Source organism: Cephus cinctus, unplaced genomic scaffold, assembly GCF_000341935.2.
Source record: "Cephus cinctus unplaced genomic scaffold, Ccin1 Ccin1_scaffold2529, whole genome shotgun sequence".
Classification (NCBI taxonomy): Eukaryota; Metazoa; Arthropoda; class Insecta; order Hymenoptera; family Cephidae; genus Cephus; species Cephus cinctus.
The window spans coordinates 1-18,147 of NW_014334289.1; the positions used below are offsets into that span (position 1 = coordinate 1).

Below are 18,147 nucleotides of genomic sequence, written 5' to 3' on the forward strand. Positions count from 1 at the left end.
ATGATTCCAAGAGACCAGTATAGGAGACCGGCTCGAGGAAGAATGAACGGTGCGAGTCCGGGCGCTGTCTCGAGCGCTTCCCCCACCATCCGCCTGCTGCGGCTCACCGAGTCCTGCGCGACGATTTTGCGCGCACACAGTTTTGGGCATCTTCCAGTACTTCTAAATATGCTTGGCCACAATTTCCGATATCTTAGTGTTAATATTTTGCTTTATTGATTTAATTATTTATTTTAATGTACCAAACACCTGATTTATTAATACTTCAATTTGAACGTAATTTATTTTCGATATTCTACAGTTTCAATACAATTTTTATCTACTCCGTATATTCTGCGAGGTTTTGATTTAGCCTCAATTTTATATTTTGAATAAATTTTGAAAGTAAATGAAGATTCAATAATACTTATTTGTATTTGGTATACTGCTGTAATTATGTTGTATTTATTCAGTTTTTCGAATTATTTATATTTTTCGTCAATTCATTTTTTTCTTCTTCTCCCTTCCTTCTTGTTCTTTTTTGTTTTCGGCTCTATGCTCTCATAGAAGGCCAAGTGCCAGGAAATTAATTGTCACTGCCGGGTTTCTGTACGAATGCTTTTATTTTCATGGATCCGAATAAGTATGTAGCATTCAAAAACGGAGAAACTATGTTCTCAGCGCCCTCGGCTAATCGTTGAACACACTTGTTATAGGTGTGTTCGAAAATGATCCATATTGTAAGAAGAGTATCATTATGTCTCTGTTTCTTTAATTTCGTACTTTGTGCTTACGAGGATTGTGTTCGTGACCTGTCGAGACCCCTTTTACTTCTTCTTTTTGATCTCCTTTTGGCTTTGTACCCTCATAAAGGGCCAAGTGCCTAGCCCCTTATACACACCCTCCCTGGCTTATGACGCCCGGTGGTGCGTTCAAAAATCTTACTCAGCTTAATTCAGACACCTTGCGTCTCTTTTTATTATCGTTATTACGAAGAGGATGGACTGATTCTAGAGTCGACTCTAGAGAGATTTCTGAACGTACTCCAGGCGATGCTCATTCGACATTCTTTCTGATTCGTCGCGTTCGTTTCCTGGTTGTTGTTGGTGCAACGTGTGCTTGTGCGTGGACTCTGTACTTCCCTGGCGTGCTCTGTGCAGTAACCCGCGTTTTCCTACCTGGCGATAGTGTTTAGCCATTTCACGTCTTTAACCCGGATAATAGAGAGTCCAAGCTACATCGAAGACTCTGGTACCGGTATTACGATGAGTACTGACAGCATCGAGAAGCTGTACAAGAATTTTGGTATTCTTGCTGATGCAAAGGATAAACTTGCAGAGGTATGGCGTTTTTGATTGGGTTATGCGTGTCGTAACATTGATATTACTTTTCATTTCTCGAATATACATCGTCCTTCAATTCTTTGATCTCTCGCTTGTGCCACATAAGAACTTATCAATTTTGAACTCATGCTTGATGTATAACTTTGTATCAGAACAGTCATTTTTATCATGTTTTTCTTGCAGCATGGGCGGCTTTTGTAGTCTTCTGTTACGAACTCCATATGCAATCATGCACGTTAAAGTTTGATATTTTCAGTAAAATTTCTAAAATGAAGTTAATACATTTTATTGTTTTGCTTTGATAAGATTTACATTTGATTTGCTTTTGTAATGCTTTGTGTGAATAGTTTTTCATTGAGGAAGCAGATTATTAACATCAGAATGTTTAAAATTAATTTTGTATGCTCAATCTAGCTAGATATTAGTATAGAACAACCCTATTATAAACTATGGATACCTTTTTGTCTTATTACATATTCAACATTTGTTATATTCAGGCAGAAGCTGAATAGTAGGCAAATAAGTATCGTTTCGGTTAGTTTAATATTTACTTTTGTATTTACTTTTAGTATTGTAATTTTTTTTTAGTCTATTACAGGTACTCATTTTAGATGACAATAATGGATATTTGTTTGTTTTCACAGCATGAAAAAGAGTACTTGGAAATATTAACAGCTGTCAAAGGTTCACCCAAGGAAAAGCGTTTGGCTTCGCAATTCATTGCTAGATTCTTTAAATACTTTCCAAAGTTAGCTGATCGTGCAATTGATGCCCATTTGGATCTTTGTGAGGATGAAGATATGGCTGTGAGTTTGATGATAAATTTTAGTTTTTTTAGTTATTTTTCCTTTTCTCTCAAGGTTTTCTTAAGTATACATTTCATAGCTTTATCTTTTATGGTTCTTAAATCTTCATTAATTATATTTATTTTTTAGACAGTGCTTGTAAAAGATGTTTTAAATTTTTTAAATTTCAGATAAGAAAACAAGCTATTAAGGATCTACCAGCTATTTGTAAGGACAGCAAAGAACATACAGCAAGAATCGCTGACATTTTAGCCCAACTGTTACAAGCACAAGATACATCAGAGTTAGCAGTTGTCCAAAACAGTATTATGTCTCTTATGAAAAGTGATCCAAAAGGTAATATCTATATTTCACTAATTAGTTGAGTTTGTTAATATAATTATTTCTGTTATTATTAAAGCTAGTGAGAAAGATGATGAAATATTTTTTTTGTAGGTGCCATAAGTGGATTTTTCAGTCAAATACTGAATGGCGATGACGGAACACGCGAGCGATGCATTAAATTTCTGGCAACGAAACTGAAGGCTATTGGTCATGACGTTATCACTAAGGAACCTGAAGACTTGCTCATTGCTGAGTGCAAAAAAGTATTGCAGGTACAGTCTTCCTGAAATCTGTACCAAAATCAAGTATCTAAATCCTAATGTACAAAATACGTGAATGAATCAATTCAACGGCTTTTTCAGGATGTGACAGCAGATGAGTTTCACAGCATTATGGAAGTTTTAGCTTGGACCAGACTCGGCACAACAGTCAGTGGACAACAAGAATTGATCGATATTACAGTAGAACAAGCTGAACTGTCTGTTCCTTTTAAACACACTAATTTGGAACAATGGAATAGGCTTGTTCAGTGTATCGGGCATGCTCTTCCGTTCTTTAGCGTGAGTATCATTACATGCTTCACCAAATACTTGTAACACTTTGATCAGGATTAGGCACTTTTGTGATAGCCAATGATTTTCATGCTTCTCGTTATTTTTCCGCTTTATAGTCACAGATCGATTCGTCGAGGTTTGTGTCGTACATCTGTGTGCAAGTGTTGCCGCATCTTTCATTGATTACGGCTCCAGATGGTCGTGATGCGCAACTTGAAATACTGAAATTACTCGCAGAACTCGCCGTTTTTTGTGGCAACATCGAAAAGCCTGAAGAGAAAGTACAGCAATTATATAACACTCTCATCGTGAGTATAACAAGTATAAGAATATGTATGCTTCGATTTCACAATTAAAAATTACCACATTTCAAAAATTAAATCGTTTTCCTTTGCTCTAGACCTACATGCCACTACCTCCAGACACTGAAGTGTCCGAAGTGCCGAAACTTCAATTCAGTCATGTAGAGTGTCTCATGTACGCTTTCCACAAGTTGTGCAAGCAGACTCCAGAATTTCTGACTAAGGATGCGGAAGGGCTTAAGGAGTTCCGCCTGAGGCTCCAATACTTCGCTCGCGGTATTCAGGGTTACATTAAAAAACTCCGTGAAGCCATTGGCGGAAAAAGCGAGGACGAGTTAAAATCAGAGGAGAATCGGCTTAAGGTCGTCGCCCTCAAAACTACCAACAATATCAACATTCTGATTAAAGATCTATTTCATTCGCCACCGAGTTTCAAGAGTGTTATACATCTTTCGTGGATAACACCGAGTTCCGATAATAAAAAGGTAAAAGGAAATGCATGGTCGAAATATATAATTTAACTGCTGTTATTACGAGAATATTGCGGCTGAGTCTGCGGCTGACATGATTGTTATGTCTTATAGTAACTGTTTATCACTTGTTTTAATTTTTTGATAGATCGAAAAAACTTCGCCAGGACAGAAAAGGCATACTCCCATTACCTTCGGCAACGACAGTGGCTCCAGCAAACGCAATAAGGAGGATGGGAAAGGTAGCAAAAGGGAAATTTACACGCCTCCAAGTGGAAAATACAGTTCAAACATTTCTTCAAATTATGGTAAGTTTTTCTTTTAATAAATAATCTCAGCGTTTAATATCTCAAGGCGGAAAGTAGCACGAAGCTTCACTTGGTGCTTGAACATTATCGTACTGATATTTGGTACTTTCTACGAATGAAAATCACTTGATTGGCACTTTGATTTTCAGGCTCTAGAGGTCGTTTCAGAGGTAACAGGTCGGGTAGCCGTGGAGGATACAGACCGCGTGGTCGTGGTGGCTGGAGAAAGAGTGCATATTAGCAACCAAGGAAAGCTCCAATCCGACATTTCTAACTTTGTCCTGTGGAACCTGTAAATTATGTGCATCTTAAAGAGAAGCAAAAAGAGGACGTAAAGGAGAAGAAACAGAAAGAGAAAAATGAAAACAGAAATAAGCAGAGATGTGAGAGCGAGGAGTAAAGAAGTATCATCATAGAGGAGAATTGTATCTCGCGCTGCGAGATTATCGCGTATATAATTGTCTTTTCAATGAAGTGAATCAGTCAAAGGTGGATTTTTGTTTCCGGTTGCTCGTCCGAAATTTCAAAGAGGCACCCTGAACGTTATCAACGTATAAAATACCATGAAATCTAAAAGCTAGTGCACGTACTGACAAGTTATTACGCTTAATCTATCGTTTCTTTACCCAACAAGGATTTTCCCCGTTTTAATTATGCAACAATTTATTGTCCATATTCTTCGTGGCTAAAACGTGTTGCAATGTGGATCTTGAATCAATTTCTCTTTTTCTCTTCCATTCTATTCTTCGTTGTGTTTATGAAGGAACTCGTTTTAAAAAAATTCATTTGGACGACTATGGTGTGACTGGGACGCCACATATGGCGCTTGCTCTACCTTCGCATAGTAATTGGAACTACTGTGTTAATTCATATTCAAACAATCGATAGATGAGAGACAGTTCTTTTTTCATTAGTATTGCTTAACAGTGTTTCATTAACGTAGTTCGTTATTTGCAATTGACATTTCATTGCCGGTAATCACTTCAGAATAGTTTAGTGTTTCTACGACGAGGGCGAAGACATTTTTAATAAAAGTTTACGCTCATTTCATGCAAGTTCCTGAGTGAGCACGCAGATTAAACAACGTGAATCTTTGTTATTGAGCTATGACATTATAACTATATGATACCTACAGTGAATACTTATAAAGTAATTTGCAAAATTTAATGATTTTCGTCATATCAATATTCAATTATTGGCTAAAATTTTAACACTATGGAAGAAAATATGAAGACAGAATCAAAATCATCATAATTGGTTAAATAAGAATCGGCATCGACGTACTGCGTTAATTTGTGTTTAACAGGGTTGCTAAATATTAAAGTAACGAAAGTGTACAAGTTATATGCTAAAATTCAAGAACATAAGCAGTGATCCTGATCCATGAAAAAAATTAACTTATCTGCAGTGCACGCGTTCAAAGTGCATCTCGTGAAATAAAAATAGAAACAAGATGCTTGAAGAAAATATAAATAAAAGAAAGTTGCATGAATGCAAAAAGACATCTACAATGAAAATTTGTGAACGTAAAAATTCGACAAAACCATATGCAAAAAAGAAATGGCCGCAAAACTACAAGAACAAGTTGAAAAAATAAGGGGGAACTAATCGTGTGCGCGTTGCATTTCCTTCCTAAATTCCACAATAATTTCATTATCCAAATCCAAGTTTTTGTTCCACTCCATTCCCATGTTCCAGTTACAGTATTCGTCTTTTTAAAAACTGTTTTGATTATCGACGCAAGAAACCTTTCCACGTTATTTAATGCTAAACGTTGGAAAACAATTTACCTCATTCGTCGAGTCCTTAAATACTGTCATTAAAGTAAATTTGTTGTCAAAGCAAATATGTTTAACCTTAGATACTTATTAGTTATCAAAATGGAAAGTTTCTGCTTCGATTTTGAATTTTCAATTGGAATGTTTGTTGTTTTGCTTACAGCTGCAGATTACAAATAAGCTGATGATGAAAAGGGGCCAGAATCGAGAATGAAGCATCGGAAAAAATATAACAACTTTTTGTGTTTCAGTATCGAGAGGCGGGATCTACCCTCGGACTTCTACTTCGAAAATTGAAATAAGTTTTTTTCAGGTCTTGCTGATCGATCGACCACCCAGCTGATTCTATTTGTAGTAGTATATCAAATTGTCATTTTCAAACGAGGTGAGTCTTAAAATCTCCCGACCAATTTCTTTGTTTCCTTTGTCCAAACTACCGTCAATGTTATCACCGTTGCTGTCATCGTTGTCATCGTCGTTGAAATATTTCTGCTGTGTTCATAATTTTGCATTCATTATAACAATCTCTTGATTATTAAACTAATAAAATCATTTAACCACATATATATTTCTTAAATTGATTGTTAAATTATTTCTTATCCCTACCAGTGACAAGTTATCATAGATTTTTAATGATAGCCGTCATTTTTTGTATTACATTATGAAAAAACTATATGAACTGTACATTTAGATATTAAATTTTTGTTGAGAATTTTAAATTCATGAAATTCTTTATTTTTAATGTAGTGTTATGCCTCTGAGAAATTCAAACATCAAAAGAATTTAAAAAAATACAAATTGTGAATTATGATAAGAGTGACTGTCAATACAAACAAATGAATAAATCGATAAGAATTACATCTTTAATTAAAATAAACCGTTGCTTGATGTCATTGCAGTCATCTCATCAATAACATTACACATAATACGATCACTTGGACAGCAAAGGTCAGGTCCTCTTTGCTCAAGTCCTAAAGTATCCATAGCTTCCATTGCATCAGTGTTTATTGCAAGTTTGGAATCTAATTCTAAACCATCAGGAAGCATTTGTAATGCATGTTGCAAAATTTCCTGAACCTAAGTACAAACGTGAGAAAACAGTTACCATCGTAAGCATAGAACCCCAAACCTTTGAGATAATTATGTCAACATTTCCATACCTTTTCAAGGTGTTTCTGAAATCGAAGTGCTGTGTCAACTCTCTGTCTCCTTTGAAGTTCCATCATTACTCTTAAAGTCTCACGAGCTTGATGAGGTCTAAATTCATTGAGCAAGTGATGAATGTGAATGAATAATAAACTTAGATCTTCTACCTGAAGGAAAATTGATTCTTGATATATATATATATTAAAATATTTAATATTTAATATTAAAATTACTGTTAATACCTTCTCTGCACGTCTTGGACTATCAGGACATTGAACAAGTAAGTCAATAAGATCCAAGAAATTGACAAGCAATGAGTGGTTAAGTTTCTTAAGCTCCCGGCGTCGATCAAAATGTTGTGGATAAAGTCTTTTGATACCTTGAGCCTCAAGTGGTCTAATAATTGTATCATCAGCGTTGAATACATTGCCAAACATTGAATATGTATCATGGATTGGTGGTGGTGGCCGTGGTGCCCGACCTCTTCTAACATTTTCATCGGTGTACAAGTTTATATATTGTACTGGAGGTAATGGCAAAGAACTAACTTGTATCGCTTCAGATGCTGCCATATCAAGAGACTGCAGAGTTTCGTTTGAAATTTACTACGATCAAAATTTTAATGATATTAATTTTTAACAGATTACTATTTACACAAATTTGCTTTTATTGAAATAATAAAATATATGTATAAATTATGTAATATTATAAATGAATTGAAGCTGAAATTACGCCAAAATAATGGAAACAAATAATAGTGCAGATAGGTTAAGCTGGATAGCTTGAAATTATATGTCCTTACCGCAAAATTAATTTAGCTATGCAATACTAATGTTGTTATGTTATGTTTGCGTAATATTAATCAATTAAATATATTCACTGGATTACTTTTTGATAACTGTCTTTTATTTTACTTTCACAGTCCTCAGATATATCTCAGTCTTTCTGCCATGTTGACTCTCCCTACTCCCGATAAGGTTTATAGAACCAGGCGAAAGACCATGCAACATGAGGCCCATGGGAAAAATGTATCAAGCGGTGGTGCCGCCACTAGTAGTGTATTTAGCGTACTATCAGGGTCAAATGGTATATTCATGGTAACTTTAAGTATTTCCCATTTCAAGTAAAACATCTGAAGTTGCTGCGTCCGTGAGCAAAATATCCCATTGATTTTCCGCCGAAATTTAGTTACCGAGTCCTGGATTTCTGGGTTATTGTTGACTTTTGTGATATGTATCGAAACTTTAAAGATATTTCATGACTGTCGAAATCACTAAATTTTGTCGAGGAAACAAAGCGGGAATATTCTCTTGCACGCGGCAATTTTGGAGTCTTACTTGAGATGGGATATAACTTAAAGTTAGTACGAATACACTATACTGTAGTACCCAACGGTCAGCCACAGTCGCAAAGGCATCGTTGGCTACTACGTCCGTGGTCTTTCGTTGCAGTGAATATTTGTAAGGATGACTAGGAGTCGGCCTGCGAGTGGCAGGCTTAATTTACATTTTGTGTCTTTCTTGTCGCTCGATTTCACTTCTTTATGTTCCTGACCCTTTTTTTTTTCAATTACCAAAAGAGCGTTTGAAGTTGGACGGCGGAAGGGACGTAGCTCCGTCATGGAGACGTAGAACGTCGTGGATATAGGTTGGCAGGGGTCACCAAAAATCTACAGGATCCGTTAAGCTATCGTCTTTTCTTATACGTTCTGTGAGAGCTCTCGTTTTGGCGGAGTCGAGACTGTTTTACCTCAACTCCCATATCATAAAGGGTCGTCAGTTCCCGGTAGAAAATAACTGGTTAGCGTCCGCCTGGCATGCGGTTGCATGGGCCAATCGTGGACGGCCGAAGGTGACGTAGAGGTTAGCTCTTGGATTTATGCTATCGATATCGAGTTAAGAAAATACGTTACAAATGACACTAGCCATCAATCTTGCACGAAGGTTTCTCATTTTTGGATTTAAGAAGAAAACGAGTAATATGGAAATTCAAATTTATGGAGCATCATTAGTGACAAGAGAAGAAACGCAGAGTGGTATACGAAGATATTTCAGGTGGAAGTAGCAGTGGTTAAAAGAGAAAAGGAGAAACGACCGAAAGAAGCATCGCCGCATTGTAAAGGGAGTAAAGTGACAATTATGTAAATCTGACGGTTGCCAGCAGATTTCGCCGCCACTTCAAATTGAAATGCAAAAGTTAAAACGAGTTGTGAATTGTTTGTTGCCCTTTAGCGACAGTACAATTTGCAAGCAAACAGCCCATTAGCCGAAAGGAGCATCTTCCTTGCATTCCGATAAACGTATACTCGACGATTCGGTAGCAGCATTCCAATTACTGATCTTAGAATCACTAGTGGAATTTCATAAAATAATGAATATATATTATATACGTCCTATATTCTGTAACGTACTTTCGTAATCGAACACCGATAACGAACATCTGAGAACTAATCTACGTCACGTTTGGCCGTCCATCCTTTGTCCATGCATCCGCATACCAGGCGGACGTCAGGTCTCTCAACTCCGCAAAAGCGAGAGTTCTGACGACACCTATCAGAAAAGACGGTAGCTTAACGAATCCTGTAGATTCCTGGAGACGTGCAAAATTGAGAAACGCAACCGGAGCTGATGATCTCTTGGGTCGCGTAACATCCGCAAACGCAGCTTAATGCACGAACGGGACCGAAAGGGTAAACAGTGCCGAAAACAGAGAGCAATTGATCGAGAATGTAACAGACCGAAACGGAGCTATATACTATAGTTGAAATCCTTTCACCATTTATTAAATTGGGGGGTCCTTACCGGAGCTAGTGTAGCTGATCCGTGGAGGCCGAGAACTGTGTGCAGCGGGACACTCGGTTTGACACTGCACTATAACACTAGATTGCACTTCCGAAACACAGGCAGATAATAGATATGACTGTCCGGGTATTGCGAGAGCAACGCGAAAACTGGAGAAACGAAAACTTTTTGCACCGTATAGGAAATACAGCAAGGAAAATTATAAACGAAGAGTCCGGGAGGTGTCCCAAGGCAGACTGCTTTGACAATAATCAAATGCGGGAATCAATAATTCTGATTGGTCGAGATCTTTAAAACCAATAACTATTATCCCTTCCTTCGAGTCGTCCCTTTAAATTAAATTGCGAGCATTGCTTAACGATTCGGTATACATATATATATATATATATATATATATATATATATATATATAACAAAACTCGTTGTTAGTTTTACTTGATTCCGAAGAATTGAAAAAAAAGAATTAGTGAACGTATGGTGAGTATGATCGTGAGGCATCCGGAAAATTCTCTATTATGGCTGTCTGTTTTACAAACAAGTAAAAAGCAAAAAATGAAAAGCAAAAAGACATCTTCAACGTATCCATGATGTATTTAAGAATTCTTTCCATTTTCTCAAATGTTTTCGAACCAACGTCGTTGGGTATCACGTTTTCAGAGATTGCGTTGTGCGGCGGCACAGTAGTTATGTACTCAGAAACACGTAAATACACGCGCATAACTTGATTTCCGTGTCGATTCAAGCTGCATTCAGAGCATCAAGCTTGCAATGAAAAGGCATTCCAGTTTCTGAATATATTCCAATTAAAAAGTCGGAGCTTCGTTACACTCGGTTCTTTGCCCCGCGTCCTGCCGCCATCGCGATTCCCTTTACTTCTGGCACTTAACTTTTTACTCGCTGCATCCGAGGGCCGACGCGACCGACGCCGACCGACGCGCCTCCCCCATTACATCGCGTTCCTCTAGCACGTACTCGCGAGTTTCGAAGGAATTTATTATTCTTCATGCATTACCCCTCGCTCATCGATCTACTAATTTCAATCGTCTGTTTATTTATTTATTCATTCATTCAGTTATAAGAACAAAAAACCGGTTAAAAGGATGTGAGGGAAGTGGCAAAAAGTAAAAAATTCTTCTATCTCACGTAGTGCAATCTTCGAGTGTTTAACGATCCTCAGGGTGCGCGCTGTGTAGGGTGCTGTGTTGCCGAAGGAGAAGGGCCAGAATAATGGCGCGTGCCCAAGTGCCAAGAGGACTCACGCACGTATGCACGCACGGGTTCGAATATATATTTGCGTATAATGCACACGTGTCTCCGGCATGGATGGATCACTTGGTCCACTTGGTCCACTTGGTCCACTTGGTCCACTTGGTCCACTTGGCCCACGTCACTCTATTGGGACCCCACTGTGCCAATTGGAAGCTGTATTCTTACGTTCTTAGCTTGAGCCCTCGATAAACGTGCAGGAAGGATTCCCCCTTGGGATTTCACAGTAGGCATAAGGGAAGTTAGGTTGCACATCATGGATATCGTTATCGTTGTAATCTGCCTCGAATTCAAGAGGGCCAAAGAATCTTTTCATTTACGTACATCGATTAACTACACTCGTCCACCTTACAAGGAAATTCTCTCTCTCTCTCTTTCTCTCTCTCTCTCTCTCTCTCTCTCTCTCTCAGATAAGACCCCCTTTTCCCTAAGGTCAACGCGAACGAGGTGGTGGTTGCTTCCTGCAAGTCCTGCAAGCCGAGGATCCCAATTGGAATATTTTCAAGGAAGCAGATCCAGTTTGCAACGAGCAATTTTCTTCGACTCTCTCTGAACCCTGAGCAGTGCTGGGACAGTGTCGACACGAAACGACGACACGAAACGACAGTTCTCCATTTCTCACGGATACTCCTGCATCCATATTTTTTCGTTTCTTAATTCTTATACTTGACCAAAAAGTTGGATCGCCGCAAGCAATTACCATTGCTAAATCACAGTAGAATAAGATTCGCATATAGATTCAATCCCGTGCATTCAATTAGTCAGTAACTATACTCTCAACCTCTGAACCTCTCAGCCGCTCAACCGCTCAACAGGGCACTCGACTTGTATCGGTTTCAGCCTATTACCTTCCTCGAATAGCGTGCTCTCAATTCTGAATAACTTCTTATTTTCTGGCCACGTGTCTCGTGTGGCTACATTTCACTGTAATTACAAAGCTGAACGTCAGAGTCCGAAGTCGTGGAACGACTCAAGTGTCATTATTCGTTCTACCGTCTACCTACCTGACCACCGCGCTGACCACCAGGAGTCATCGATGTTTTCGCGGATAACGGCGAGAGAGATAAAATCGAATGAGAGAGCGACACAGCTTAATGCCGTCGCACACAGCACGCGACGCAAACTAGCAAACTAAACGGAAATTCAGGCAGAGTTAGATTGATATTTTATATATTTCTCCTTAGATGATATAATAATTCCTTTATCAACAATAATATTAATAATATTCATTGAAGGTGAATATGTCCAGGTGAATCGGCGATTGACTAACGAACGACCGAGCTTAATGAAGATAATGATGAACGCGGACGCAGCGATCTTTTGATACAACATACTTTAATAAAATTTCTATCAACATAGACAAGTTTACCTCGAGATTGCACGTTCTTATGTTATGTTATGTTACGCTGGATTATAATAAATGATTTAATGACTACGACGAACGCATCTCCTCTTCACCTATAATCTATGATAGTCTATAAACGAATTAGCATATCGTCACATAAATTATCTAGTTATTGATTATAAATATCTGATCGCAAAGCGAACGATTTCGGAAGAGCATATCTTTAATTCGTATCTCTTGCCTTGGTACAAGGATACGCTTGTTTTTTCGAATTCGACTGATTAGCAATTCGGTTAGATATTCGAATAATTTTCAATGAAACTGCGACAGGAGTGAAAGGAGTGAAAGGAGTGAAAGGAGTGTGGAGGCTCTCGGGACCTCGTCCTCGACGATCTGCTGGTGCGATCTGCGCTACAAATGAATAATTACATATTTACAGTGAAATTAATCCTGACGACTCGAAGACGGTTAGATGACCCGGAAATGGTCGGGCGATTTTGGTCTCCGTTCGAGGAGCGTTGAGCTCGGCTGTCTAAAATGAAAGAGAGGCTCCGGGTCAAATGTTCGATCCCATCCTTATTAGACGTAAGGATGATAGTTTACGAAATCGTAGTCGTAGTCGTAGTCGTAGTCGTAGGCTAGGCGAGTGGCGGCGCGATGGTCGAGGACTCGAGGACTGGGGTTGGGTTAGAGAGGACAGCCGTGGACGTAGGTGACGTTCCTGAAGAGGGCGGCGGCCGTCGAGAGGAAGGCGGCCGTGGAGGCGCTCGAGGGGGCCGCTGGTGCTGGCGGTGCCGCTGCTGCTGGAGGATGAGATGCCGTTTGGCTCTGCGAATAAGGTGGACAGTAGGCGTCGATGCTGGCATGATGGAGACCCACGCCGCGCGCCAGCAGTTCCTTCTCCACGGTTGCCTGGTGCCGAAGTTGCTCCAGCCGAAGTTGATTCTGTCGTTTCCACTTTGTTCTGAGGAAGCGAGACACTTGATACTTGGGATGCTGCCGATCGTGCTACGATAAATTGTCTATTCACTTTCTAACTACCGACCTTCTGTTCTGATACCAGGTCTTGACCTGGGTCTCTGATAAGGACAGTGCATCGGCGACGTCGCTGCGATCAGCGACGCTTAGGTACTTCTGACATCGAAACTTCCTCTCGAGGTAGGCCAATTGCGCGTGCGTGAAGGCTGTACGTCTTCGCCGTGGCTTGCGGCCTCCGGGTGCTCCTCCGGCTGTGTTGCAGGCCTTGCCGGATGTCGGTGGGTTCGGGGATGGCGATAGCGCCGGTGGCGGGCTCCCCAGTCTGGTGCAGGGACTGCTTCCTGGGTCGATGGTGTCTTCCGAGTCGGACTGAGGGGCAGATTCGTCTTCGGAATCGTCTGTGGGATCAAATGACAATCTGGCTATCGTCCGATTTACCTCAAGTTTAGTGCTATTTCAGACTTTCGGAGTCCTTACTTCCGATCGATCGAGAGATCCTTTTGTGCGCGCACGTGCTTTTCAATACTAATCCAATATTCCTGATGGAAGCCCGTTAACGGGACAACACCATGCGTATGTACATCCCTTAGCTATGAATTTATTAAACGGTCCCTATAGGAGAATAACAAGCATAACAAGCCCGAGGCCGCTTTGGCTGATTGGCCAATAATCTGCCGGGCACCGGCCCGGCGGGGTGCAAATAGCACTGGGACAAATCGAGCGACTAACGAGCCCTAACGAATCTATCCGCACCTTCGGACCATCTGCAGGACTCCCGCTAATGGGATACCACCCTGAGGCACCCCGAGGCACCCCGGGCCACGCGGGGTTCGTCTCGCTCACTCACTCTCGCTCCTTGATAGGAATAATAGGCGAACGCACTGGGTGCCCGACGGGGGGCGACGGCGGGAATAACGAGAATCCTGATGTGAACGCGAGAAAAACGCTCATCGACTAATTAATATTCATCGATACTCCCGACCACCTATCCGTATTTTTGAGATTGGCCACTTTCCGATTATTCTCAAAGGTTTAGCGGGTATTGAATATTCCGAATTTGGTACCACCGAGGAGGCATTTATCATGACTTCGTGATTCATGATAAAAAGGATTTCTTTTAAACGTCCCAAACAACCATTCTTTTGGCAATGCTCTTGATTCGCTGAACACGTCCTCTCGAATACTCTGCTCTTAGAAATCGTCTCATGTGACGTTTGGTCATTTTTTTATTTTTTAATTTTTTTATTTTTTCATTTTTTCATTTTTGATACCATAAACTCTTGACCGACAGTTTAATAATATTCGTCTTTGATTAGAAACGAGTGAAATAGGCCTAGAATGCTCATGAAAATCGAATGAGTCAAGTTGGAAGCTTAAGCAAATAGAGTTGCTCACCTCGAACACGATCGACAAGTACGTCTCCCAGAAGATCACGAATGAGAAAAGATTTGTGCTCCTGCATCATGTCGTCGAACTGAAGTTTAATTTTCACCAATCGGCCAAACAAATCACAAAACTCGTAAAATCACGTGAGAGGGTCGAGAAGGGTGAGAAGGAAGACTCGACGGAGAAGGAGAAGGAGAAGGAGAAGGAGACGACGAGTCACGGCCGACAGCTGCAGTCAAAGACGTGAAGCACCGAAATCGAAATTCCATCACATCCGACAGATTGAGGTAACTCGGTGCGGTCGTCGGGACGCTCGGCGTCTTTCTGCTGTCTCCGGATGACCCGATAGCAAGGTACACACACCTCAAGGTTCCTCCACGTAAGGGTACGTGCGTGTACAGCTACCCTGTCCGCGCCACCCCCTCGAATTAATCCGCCCGTTTATTTTGAACGGCGGCTCTAATGCCCGCGCAATTTCGCAGCCATTTTGGGGGTGGAAACGCGATGGTTGTCGTCGGCTGGGCTGCCATTGGACGAGCTAAGTATCGCAGAGAGGGTGAGTCTGGAGCGCAGGAGCGCAGGAGCGACCCCATTGGTCCATCGGAGTTCGGAGCCTTCGGGGGTTGGTCGCCGCTTGACATTTTAATGCGTTCCACTAGACACACCGAGACACACCGAGACACACCGAGACACACCGAGCCGAGATACATCCTGGACCGCGAGGCTCGCGAGGACAAACGGAGCGGGGCTGGGACTCATTGGCGAACGATTAAACGGGAACCCCGCTGGAGAAGGCCAATTGAACGCGTGGCACGCGAGAGAGAGAGAGAGAGAGAGAGAGAGAGAGAGAGAGAGAGAGAGAGAAGCGCGTCAGTGTTCAGGCTGCTTCCTTGGACTTGCCCGAGCGCGGGGGAGCTTTCGTCGTGGTTGAGATTCACGAAACATCCTTGGAAGAGAAAGCCCGTGATCCTTTTGAAAAATGCAAGCGCACTCAAGAGTTCCGGATGAGGTTTTAGATTTCGAAGAATTCCAAGAATTAAGTAAGTCTCGCGGATGAATGTTTCCGAATGGAGAAGCCTCGAAGGCCTCGGAGGCCTCGGAGGCCTCGACAGCGCGCTTCGTTTCTTATTTAGGTGGCGCCAGTTTTTTGCGCGATCGTCGCTGGACGCCGCAGGAGATGATTCAGATTTGAGAAGATAGAGGAGCGTCTCTGCGAGGCATCCCTCGACAGGGCTGCATAGCTGCATAGCTGCATAGCTGCATAGAGAGGCTGCGGTGCTCTCGTGTAATACGTCTGCGGAAAGCATCCCCTCGTAGAAGCTCCGTGCACTTTGTAAGCCCGTGTACTTGGCGAAGGGGTAGCTTGTGAGCGTAAATATGCATGATGCATCCCGGCCAACCCCATTCTGCATCCTCCTTTCCTTTACGCCCACGCCCATCAATCCAGCACCCTGTTAGTCTATTCACCGCGCACTACTTATCTTTTGTGTGCACCGGCAGCGTGTACCTGCAGCAGTGCCTGGCTGCCTGACTGCCTGACTGCCTGACTGGATGCCTTAACCACCCCCCCCACCCCCCTCCACTGAAAAGAAAGATATAGCGCGCAAATATCCACGACCATAGGGAAAACCACTCACGACTTTTGCGGACCATAAAGTTTTATCGATTGCATGTATTATATTTTGTTTGAGATAAACTTTGTCCTTCTTGTCCAGTCTAAATATCCATTTAAATATCAGCGTAGACCGATAAACTCCGGTAATTAGTAATTTGATTTTTGAGTTTGATTCCTGCTCAAAAATATTGTCCTGAAAATGCACGACGCGTGGAGTTGCATAAAGACAGCCCCCGGCCCTCCAACTGAGAATGTCACTTTAATGGCGAGCAAGCTCGAATTACGTATAAGAGTGGGTTACCCAGGCTGAGACTGAATGAGATTCTCAGCCCGGCGACAGGGTGAAGCGCGTTTCTGAATTCATTAGTTTTAACGTATTCAGGGTATTAATTCAAGGGTTCAAGGGGCGGCAAAGCGGCCAGGCGACTTTCAGAAGAAAGGGACCTGATAGCCAGTCCACGGTGCTTTGTAACGTTGTAACGTGGAATAAACAAGCCGATAAGCTTTCCGACAAATCGCTGCGACTGCCTCGAGTACTCGAGCAGAAATCGACTCGGCGACAGGTGGCGCCACCACTTCCGAAAGCCAATTCTCCCGAAAAAGCAACGCACTGCTGCGTCTTACTCCGTACATAAGGGACCTACATATGAGCCGTTCAGTGCACACATCGATTAACTCCATAAAACAAAAAGTTGAGAAATGCGATGAAGTAATGTATATTGTAAATTACTTATTATTCAATGGCCAAAAAAATTGTGCCGTTTAATGGTGCTAATCTTTATTATTCAGGAAAGTTATTATAAATATAAATAGTTATGACTATACCAAGTCCTTTGACATTTAAATTTAAGATTTTTGAAAAAGTGGAGTTAATCGATGCGTGCACTGAGCGGCTCATATATTCGAACGATCAGTTAAATATTAGCATGGCTCCTGCGTCAAAGTCCATTATAAGGACTGTTCATTGTTTCTTTACTTTGGACCGACATACGCAATTCCGAGTACGAGAGAAAAGATTTATCCTGAACATGCGTACAGACGTAAATATCTCTCTCTAGTTTCAATGAATGTCAGTGCCTAGTTGTGGTTAACTGGATATTACATGGATATTAAATTGCCAATATAGCGATGCCACGTGATGGAGAGAGAGAGAGAAGATGATCGAGTTCTCTCGTTCTTATTTTTTCATCAATTTCGATTCCTTCGGAATATTTAAAAAGATACGTGTGAGATTGTTAGGCTCGAGCCCTGCAGCCAGCCGGAAGAGGCTTGGAAGTTGTAACGCGCGATTCAGGTATTCTTACTCCTTTTATTACGGGACCTATAGCACCTATAGTACCTATAGCACCTATAGCACAATTGCATGTATGTACCAGGCATTCCATTCAATCGCTGCAACGAATTGATAAATACTGATTGAAGAACAGAAGAGACGTTACGCCAGAGCGATTTAGAACAGTGCCAGAGTCGAATGAAAACGCAGTCCGGGAGGGGCTCGAAATCGTTAACAATTGCGGAATCGCGGAATCGCAGAATCGCAGAATCCATTGGCGAGCGGCCGCGCGTGTGAATATAACTGCCGATGAATATTCGCACAGAGGGCCACCCTGTACTGAATGCCGAGAGGACTCCCACCACTCCTGGCACTCCTGGTCCAGGGTGCTCAAGCCGGGATTTCTATTTTAGTCTTCTCTCTCCCTCTCCCTCTCCTTCACACTCTCACTCTTCTTTCTAGATTCTACATAC

At 41.4% G+C, this 18,147-nt stretch overlaps 3 protein-coding genes across 4 annotated transcripts; 1 reads left to right on the forward strand and 2 right to left on the reverse strand.

Annotated features, from left to right (window-relative positions):
• Positions 1-1,055: 1,055 nt before the first annotated feature.
• Positions 1,056-6,428, forward strand: LOC107274213 (apoptosis inhibitor 5). The gene is made up of 9 exons (XM_015753081.2): positions 1,056-1,319; positions 1,967-2,128; positions 2,299-2,464; positions 2,564-2,724; positions 2,815-3,012; positions 3,123-3,314; positions 3,407-3,793; positions 3,927-4,086; positions 4,236-6,428. The coding sequence occupies exons 1-9, from the start codon at positions 1,245-1,247 to the stop codon at positions 4,325-4,327; spliced, it is 1,593 nt and encodes a 530-aa protein (XP_015608567.1). The 5' UTR covers positions 1,056-1,244; the 3' UTR covers positions 4,328-6,428.
• A 148-nt stretch (positions 6,429-6,576) lies between these two features.
• On the reverse strand, positions 6,577-8,064 carry LOC107274214 (mediator of RNA polymerase II transcription subunit 7). Of its 2 annotated transcripts, none has more exons than XM_015753082.2 (4): positions 7,813-8,049; positions 7,253-7,615; positions 7,025-7,177; positions 6,577-6,941 (listed from the first exon to the last, which is right to left on the reverse strand). In XM_015753082.2, exons 2-4 carry the CDS (start codon positions 7,580-7,582, stop codon positions 6,732-6,734), a joined length of 693 nt encoding a protein of 230 aa, XP_015608568.1. In that variant the 5' UTR covers positions 7,583-7,615; positions 7,813-8,049; the 3' UTR covers positions 6,577-6,731. The 2 variants fall into 2 exon arrangements, with proteins under 2 accessions (XP_015608568.1, XP_015608570.1); XM_015753084.2 differs by having other exon boundaries at positions 6,706-6,941; positions 7,899-8,064.
• Positions 8,065-11,529: 3,465 nt separating this feature from the next.
• On the reverse strand, positions 11,530-15,320 carry LOC107274215 (homeobox protein SAX-1). The gene is made up of 3 exons (XM_015753085.2): positions 14,796-15,320; positions 13,468-13,798; positions 11,530-13,386 (listed from the first exon to the last, which is right to left on the reverse strand). Exons 1-3 carry the CDS (start codon positions 14,863-14,865, stop codon positions 13,110-13,112), a joined length of 678 nt encoding a protein of 225 aa, XP_015608571.1. The 5' UTR covers positions 14,866-15,320; the 3' UTR covers positions 11,530-13,109.
• Positions 15,321-18,147: the final 2,827 nt, after the last annotated feature.

Bases quoted from the DNA above. Each gene is read 5' to 3' on its own strand.
- LOC107274213 (XM_015753081.2), top strand. From the start codon at position 1,245: ATGAGTACTGACAGCATCGAGAAGCTGTACAAGAATTTTGGTATTCTT. The intron at 2,129-2,298 runs GTGAGTTTGATG...TTTAAATTTCAG, and splicing joins GTGAGGATGAAGATATGGCT to ATAAGAAAACAAGCTATTAA. The intron at 2,465-2,563 runs GTAATATCTATA...TTTTTTTTGTAG, and splicing joins TATGAAAAGTGATCCAAAAG to GTGCCATAAGTGGATTTTTC.
- LOC107274214 (XM_015753082.2), bottom strand. From the start codon at position 7,582: ATGGCAGCATCTGAAGCGATACAAGTTAGTTCTTTGCCATTACCTCCA. The intron at 7,178-7,252 runs GTATTAACAGTA...ATTTTCCTTCAG, and splicing joins GTCCAAGACGTGCAGAGAAG to GTAGAAGATCTAAGTTTATT. The intron at 6,942-7,024 runs GTATGGAAATGT...GTTTGTACTTAG, and splicing joins TTCAGAAACACCTTGAAAAG to GTTCAGGAAATTTTGCAACA.
- LOC107274215 (XM_015753085.2), bottom strand. From the start codon at position 14,865: ATGATGCAGGAGCACAAATCTTTTCTCATTCGTGATCTTCTGGGAGAC. The intron at 13,799-14,795 runs GTGAGCAACTCT...TTGATCCCACAG, and splicing joins ACTTGTCGATCGTGTTCGAG to ACGATTCCGAAGACGAATCT. The intron at 13,387-13,467 runs GTCGGTAGTTAG...TCGCTTCCTCAG, and splicing joins ACCTGGTATCAGAACAGAAG to AACAAAGTGGAAACGACAGA.